Source organism: Aristolochia californica, unplaced genomic scaffold (assembly GCF_029961685.1).
Source record: "Aristolochia californica isolate CCGP_79_NKW_82.1479 unplaced genomic scaffold, dmAriCali1.0.hap1 SCAF_3, whole genome shotgun sequence".
Taxonomy (NCBI): Eukaryota; Viridiplantae; Streptophyta; class Magnoliopsida; order Piperales; family Aristolochiaceae; genus Aristolochia; species Aristolochia californica.
Genome location: NW_027181992.1, coordinates 15,532,201 through 15,540,191, shown reverse-complemented (window position 1 = coordinate 15,540,191; position 7,991 = coordinate 15,532,201). Strand labels below are relative to the sequence as shown.

Here is a 7,991-nt window from a genome sequence, read left to right as displayed (position 1 = left end):
ACTGCTCTTATTTTAGAGTCTCTGTTTGCTGGATTATTTATGTTCTGCCAATTATGCTCTCTAATTTTTCTGCTTTGTTCAGCGCCTCGGGTAAGAACAAGCTACTGTTGAAAAATTAATGTTTCCCTAAGTTAGGAAACTGGGTTTTGCTGAGTCGCACCAATTCTGAGTGAGACCCAGTCCGGTCCGAATTGAGCCAAACAAAAACAAAGACCCGAGCTTACTGCTTCCGCAACAGTATGCTGAGTTAACACGGGCCAACTCGGACCGAGTCAACCCGATCTGGGTCAACTCAGTGAGTCAACTCAGGTTCGGGTCAGCCTGACTTGGCCCACTTATTTCTTGCTTCGGTTATACATTGTTTGGCTTCCGAGTTCTATACATATTTATTCTGTGATTCGGTTATATTAGTCTACTATTTGACTCGGTTCAACTCGTTTCTCTATTTCCGACTGAATTATTATCTTGGATTATTACTTGGTTCCAACATACAATTTTGTGCAACTTCCTTTTTACTAATAGACTTTCTTTTGACAATTTCATGTGTCCTTATTACTCTTAAGGACTTTCATTATTTACCGGTTATCTACTGCTATACTACTTCAAATTTGGTACATATTATTTGGGCATTGACTCATTTCCGTTGCTGCTATTGATTCTCTTTGATTGAGACATTATTTCTGAAGAAGAACTCCTTGGTTGCTTGTCTTAGGTTTATTAATTGCTGACTGATGTTGGCATTGGTTCATCTGGTTTGGAATTTGATTTTCTTAGAAAAATAAAACACATGGTGGCCTCAACATCTTATTTTCCTCTTTACCCATTACCCATTGGTTATTTGGCAGCCTTTGTCCCACCATCCTTTATTTTACTCTCACATACCCCTTTGGGCCAACCTCTTGTGTGTTGCTTCGGTTGGTTTACCTTTATATACATACAATATATATATATATGGGTGTTTTAAGTCCACTGAGACTTTTTAAAACACCTATTTGAGAAATCTAGGAATTCGTGCTATTGAAGATCAAATATGGAAGTCTTACATGACTCTCACAATAAGAAGTCTTACCGAGCCAAAATTATTATGGAAGTAGGTCTCACAAAAGAGTTTCAGTTTAAAGGTGTTTTAGTTATGTTAGTCTTCTATTTATGTTGGGTTATTTAATTAAGCTAGGACTTATATTTAAGTGTTAGAGTTTGGGTGTAATTGAGACAAGGGTAGTTTAATTATAATTGGACTCTACTAATTTTTTTCTATTATCAATAGGGGTTTATGTACTCTGATTACATCAAGTCAATGAAGTTTTTCTCTTTTCCATAAATTCAACATGGTATCAGAGCAGGTTTAGTGAGTTGACTCGGTCAACCCACAGAGATAATGTGATCCTTTTATGAACTATTATCCCTAGCGATTTAGATATTCGAGTCTACTTTCCAAAAAAAAATTGAATTTTGGCAATCAAAGTTTTCTACAAAGAGAAATCAATATTTGAAGCTACAAATGTAAGATTGCAAAAGAGGTTTGAGTAGTAGCAGAAAACTTCAACTTCTGAGCTATTTTGTACTATCAAGAATGAGACTTTATATGGAAAATTATATATATAAAAAATATATCTAAGTATATTTTCTTACGTATTCAATTAATTCTCAATCAAAGTTTTTTATAAGGAGATATTGATCTTGGAAGAGTAAATGATTATTTTGGCAAAAGGAGAAAGAGTACTTAGTTCGGCCAGATTACAAAGACCGAAATCTATCAGATTATTTATCTCAAAATAAATATATTTTATGAAGAGAGGTTATAGTTGTATGAAATTTATTTAAGTCTAGTTTCATATGGAAAAAATTTCATGTTAATCTGATCTATATTATATTTGCAATGGATGAATCAAAGGTCATGCTGGTATCCTGTTGCATTGAAAATTCCGAATTTAAGCCAAAATTTTACTTTTTGAGTTGCTGTTATTGATCAACAATATCAGGAAAATATCTCACTTATTTTCTACCTCGGTTATACGTGTTCGGGTCCCGAGTTCTATACATATTTCTTCTACGATTTGGTTATATTGGTATGATATCTTACTCAGTTTGACTCGGTTCTCTATCTCCGGCTAGATTATTATCATGGATTATTACTCAGTTTCAACATACTATTTGGTGCAACTTCCTTATTTTCTGATGGACTCACTGCGTACAATTTTATGTGTCCTTGTTACTCTTAAGGACTTTCATTACTTATCTGTTATCTACTGCTATACTACTGCAAATTTGGTACATGTTATTTGGGTATTGGCCCATTTCCCCTACTGCTATTGTGTCTCTTTGATTGAGACATTATTTTTGAAGAAGAACTATATATATATATGGGTGTTTTAAGTCCATTGAGACTTTTTATATGTAGTCGTGGGTCTTTTATCGTTTTCTTATGAATGACAGGCATTGCCCACTTATCTCCCATTTCTACCTTTGAGAGTTGGTGTCCGGGTTGGGACACCATGATGGAGGAGCTTATTCCTACATATATGTTATTTGGTTCAAGTTGGGATCACTGCCGTTACCTTCTAGCTTGAGGGGGGGGAAGTAGAAGAAGAAGTACAAGAAAGAGGTATTTTATTCCATATGTTGTGGTAATTTTTATATGACCAAAATATTCAAGAAAGGAGGAGCACAAAAGACAAAGATTTTGCATCTATGAAGAGTTGCATCAGTGAAGATTTTTTTTCAGCAAAAGAAAATTGAAGACTAAGAATCCTTTTCCTTGCAATGTTATGGACTCAATAACATCACGTGTTACCAACAGGCGTAGGAATTAATTAATGTGGTTTTCAATTCTCATGTAATTGATTTTGATTTGGTTTGGTTTACAATTTATTTGGCTTGAACCAGTGACCCAAGAGTCTGAAGTGTATTTGGCGTCCTCAACCCTATTTAAGGGGACGACTAGGTTAATGAAAGGTAGAGATTGAATTAGTAAATTAGCCTAGAGTAATTTAGATAATAGGTCGAGAGCTCCTTCAAGCTCTCCCACTTTTTCCCCAAATCCCCTTTCCGAATTTCTTCTTACATCACTTCATCAATTTATCCCTACATCAAGCAAAACAATGGAAGGAAGAGAAGAGAGGAGGGTGACAAGATCCATGGCTCGTGAGGATGCTAACAACGTGGTATTAAACAGGTCCACCCTCAGTGACTCCTCTTCTCTAGAGGACATACGTCAAGTGCTTTCAGATATTCAACAAAGATCCACGGATCAAGGTGCTAAAATTACAAACATCCATAATACATTGCACATGCTGGAATCTTCTCTCCAAACCGTCATCCGTCAGCTTGCAGCACTTCAATCGACCGCACCACCATCAGCTACAAACTCTCAGTCACCGGCAGCAAACCATCCACACTTCACGCCACCACCACCACCACTGCGCCCACAAACTCTTCCTATGGCTGCTCACACATAGGGGCCAACTACGGTTCCCAGGTACTTTAAACTCAATTTTCCTACATATGATAGCTCAAAGGATCCTTTACTTTGGTTCACAAAATGTGAGCAATTTTTCTATTATCAACAAACATTGGATGTGGACAAGGTCACGTTGGCCGCCTACCACCTGCTCGATGAAGCGCTCATGTGGTTCCATCACTACCGAAATGTCCATTCGACTCGAGATTGGCTAAATTTTAAACATGCTTGCCAGATGAGGTTTGGACCTCTAGCTAGTAGCAATCCAGTGGGGAATTGATCAACTATAAATAGACTGCCACTTTAGAATTGTACCAGAAAACATTTCAGGAAAGGTTGGCCCGAGTGAGTGAATTTGTTCCTCCTCACCTGCATGTTCAGATCTTTAATGCGGGATTGACTGAGTTGGTTCGCTTGGAAGTGGAATTACTTGGTTCTACAGACTTGGATTCAGCCATGAATTATGCCAGGGTTGTGGAACAGAAACAAAGAGTTCTGAGGGAATCATTAGGCCGAAAACCCTTTTGGACCAATAGACTACCGGGTACTGCACCTGGGCCACGTTTTGGCTCTTCAGACCCTAACCGTGCAGAGCAGTCTACAAATGTGCCACCCGACAATCTTCCACGTAAATTCTTGACTAAACAGGAAATGTAGGCAAGAATGGCCAAGGGCCTCTGTTTTAATTGTGATGAACAATTTCTCCCACGACATACCTACAAAAGATTATTCAGTATAGAACTTTGGGAAGAGGGTTCAGAAGTGCTTCCTGAAGATGATATTGTTGAAGAGGAACAACAAGAACCAGAGCTCTCCCTCCATGGCATGCATGGCCCGCGTAGTTCTAATACCATGTAGGTAAAGGCCAAGTTACACCATCTCCAGTTACTTGCTTTAGTTGATTCTGGCAGCACACATAATTTTATCAGTGAGCCTGCAGCGAAACAATTGGGATTAGAAATCCAACAGCAAAAGGGTCTCTCGGTTTTAGTGGCCAATGGGGCTAAAATTGCCAGTGTTGGGTTATGTGCAGCCACCCCTTTTACTATTGAGGGACATTCATATAAGTCTGACTTACTGGTCATTCCTTTAGCAGGATTTGATTTGGTGCTTGGGGTAAAATGGCTTCAGCTATTAGGCCCTATATTGTGGGATTTTCATGCTCGGACGATGACATTTACAGCACAACAGGGCCAGATTACATTGCAGGGTATCAAGGCACAGGTGCCCAGCGCACTTCACACTTTCCAGATTCAGAGCACTGGTGATTGTAAGTTATCTCCATTACGTACAACCTTTGCCGATTTATTTAATGACTCTACTGGTCTACCACCAATGTGTCACTGTGATCACTGCATACGTTTGAAGTTGGGAACTGATCCAGTGGTGGTGCGTCCTTATCGTTACCCACATATACAGAAAGATGAAATCAAAAGACAGTGCCGGAATATGCTTGCTCAGGGAGTTATCCAGCCCAATAGGTCTCCCTTCTCATCCCCTGTTTTACTGGTCCGCAAAAAGGATAGATCATGGAGGTGTTTTGTCGACTACAGGCAACTCAATTTCCATACAATTAAAGACAAGTTCCCCATCCCAGTGGTGGATGAGTTGCTGGATGAGTTACATGGTGCTACGATTTTTACCAATTTAGATTTGAAATCAGACTATCATCAAATTAGAGTTTACCCTACAGATGTGCAGAAAACTGCATACCGCATGCACCATGGTCATTTCAAGTTCCTCGTCATATTCTTCGGTCTCTCCAATGTGCCCTCCACTTTCCAAGCCCTCATGAATGAGGTATTTTCCTCACTTCTGCGAAAATATGTGTTAGTATTTTTTGATGACATCTTGGTATCTAGCACAAATTGGGACAAACATCTCCAACACCTCCATTAGGTATTTCCATTCTACGCTCCCATCATTTGGTTTTGAATGAATCCAAATGTTCTATGGGCACTTCAAAAATGGCATATTTGGCACTTCAAAAATGGCATGTTCTATCAGCAGTGGGCGTGAAGGTTGACCAGAGTTAGATACAAGCCATCACAGATTGGCCTCCTCCCACCTCCCTTACCGCATTAAGGGGATTTTTGGGCCTAGCGGGATATTACAGAAAATTTATCCGTACTTATGGTCAAATAGCAACACCACTCAACAACCTTCTCAAGAAACATGCATTCACCTAGTCTCCCTCAGCGGCACATGCCTTTCAGCAGTTAAAGGAGGCCTTAGCCTCAGCGCCGGTGCTACAACTACCAGATTTTGATGAATCCTTTGTGGTGGAATATGATGCATCCGGAGGAGGTATTGGTGTAGTGCTACAACAACTGGGACACCCCATCGATTATTTCAGCCGCCAGTTGGGACAACACCATGACAAGTTAGTAGCATATGAGAGGGAACTAATTGGGTTAGCCAAAGCCATCCAACATTGGCGGCCTTATCTATGGGGACGACCATTTCTAATTCGTACAGATCATTGCAGCCTCAAGTATCTTCTTGAGCAACGCCTCACCACATCACCGCAGCAACACTGGTTGAGTAAAGTCATGGGCTTCGATTTTACAGTTCAATATAAGCCAGGCAATTTAAATTTGGGGGCTGATGCTTTGTCTAGTCAGGACATTCCAGAACCACACGTTTATGTTCTCAGCCACCCACGCTCACTTTTGGTGGATTCTATTCGTGAGGAGACACATTAATATCAAGAACGTATTTCATTATATCAAGATATTCAGCAAGGGACAATAGCTAGTCATTGGACGATTCAGGATTGTCTTATCCTATACAAAAACAAGATTTTTATGCATCACACGTCCCGACTTCTTCACACGATCCTGTCCTCTTTCCATGGTAGCACACATGAGGGTCGACAAAAAACATATTTCCAAATCAGTCGGGAATTTTATTGGAGGGGTATGAAGAGCACAATTGCTGATTATGTAGCTGCTTATAAGATTTGTCAATGAAACAAGGCCGAATCTTTAAGTCCTGTCGGCCTACTACAACCTCTGCAGCTACCGTCTCAAATCTGGTTCGACATTTCCATGGATTTCATTGATGGCCTTCCAACTTCATCAGGTAAATCCGTGATATTAGTTGTGGTTGACCATTTTTCAAAATATGGTTACTTCATTTCTTTGGCGCATCCACATACTGCTGCTCATGTAGCTCGGTTATTTATGGACCACATTGTCCAATTACACAGGATTCCAACATCTATTATCAGTGAAAGGGATGCCATATTTACCAGTACCTTTTGGAAAGAATTATTCAAGTTACATGGCACCCAATTGGCATTCTCTTCTGCATATCATCCACAGACTGACGGACAAACCGAGGTGGTCAATCGCATGATCGAAATGTATCTTCGCTGTTTTGTGGGGGACTCACCTAAACGGTGGGTTAAGTGGCTTTCTTGGGAAGAAATTTTCTATAACACCTCTTACCACAATGCACTGGGAACTACTCCTTTTAGGGTAGTTTATGACAGAGATTCACCTCGTTTGTTATCCTATGATCCAGGGGCATCCAAAGTCGCCACTTTGGACCAAGCGTTAGATAAAAGAGACGCTATGCTCACTGAGGTGCGTACTCATCTCCAGGAGGCCCACCACTCTATGATGTTCTATTATGATAAGAAGCACCGAGAGGTATATTATTCCCCAGGAGATTATGTGTGGTTAAAGCCCCAACACTGCCTCCAAGCGCCACAAGCTTTCTCCAAAACATTATGGTCCATTTTAGGTGTTGGACCACATTGGCACCGTGGCCTACCGCTTGCAGCTACCACTCGAGGCAAAGATACATAATGTATTTCACGTATCCCAACTGAAGCCGTTCCAGGGCAACTCTCCTTTGCTGCACACCCCTCTGCCACCACTCCATGAGGGTCGTGTCCTTTCTACTCCTGCTCAGGTATTGCAGGCACGCCACATTCAAGGCGATTGGGAAATTCTCGTACAGTGGGCAGATGCAGACCCCAGTGACACTACATGGGAGCCATTATCAGCATTCCGGCTTCTCTACCCTTCCTTCGAGCTTGAGGACAAGCTCTTTCTCCAGGAGGGGGGTGATGTTATGTACTCAATAGCATCACTTGTTACCAGCAGGCATAGGAATTAATTAATGTGGTTTTCAATTTTCATGTAATTGATTTTGGTTTGATTTTGGTTTGGTTTGGTTTATAATTTATTTGGCTTGAACCAGTGACCCAAAGGTCTAAAGTGTATTTGGCGTCCTCAACCCTATTTAAGGGGACAACTAGGTTAATGAAAGGTAGTGATTGAATTAGTAAATTAGCCTAGAGTAATTTAGATAACAGGTCAAGAGCTCCTTCAAGCTCTCCCCCTTTTTCCCCAAATCCCCATTCCGAATTTCTTCTTACATCACTCCATTAGTATATGCCTACGTCAAACAAAGCAATGGAAGGAAGAGAAGAGAGGAAGGTGACAAGATCCATGGCTCGTGAGGATGCTAACATGCAACCTAAAGTTATAAACTCCAGCTTGAGGGGGAGTGTTGAAGA

The 7,991-nt window shown here is 40.6% G+C and overlaps 1 protein-coding gene across 1 annotated transcript; it reads left to right on the top strand.

Moving 5' to 3' along the window:
- Positions 1–6,825: 6,825 nt before the first annotated feature.
- LOC137959395 (uncharacterized) lies at positions 6,826–7,588 on the top strand. Its single transcript, XM_068806787.1, has 2 exons — positions 6,826–7,116; positions 7,211–7,588. The coding sequence occupies exons 1-2, from the start codon at positions 6,826–6,828 to the stop codon at positions 7,586–7,588; spliced, it is 669 nt and encodes a 222-aa protein (XP_068662888.1).
- The last annotated feature ends 403 nt before the right edge of the window (positions 7,589–7,991 follow it).

Excerpts from the sequence above, each read along its gene's own strand:
- LOC137959395 (XM_068806787.1), top strand. The coding sequence starts at position 6,826 with ATGTATCTTCGCTGTTTTGTGGGGGACTCACCTAAACGGTGGGTTAAG. Across the intron at positions 7,117-7,210 it reads ATGATAAGAAGCACCGAGAG|GTGTTGGACCACATTGGCAC; the intron begins GTATATTATTCC and ends GGTCCATTTTAG.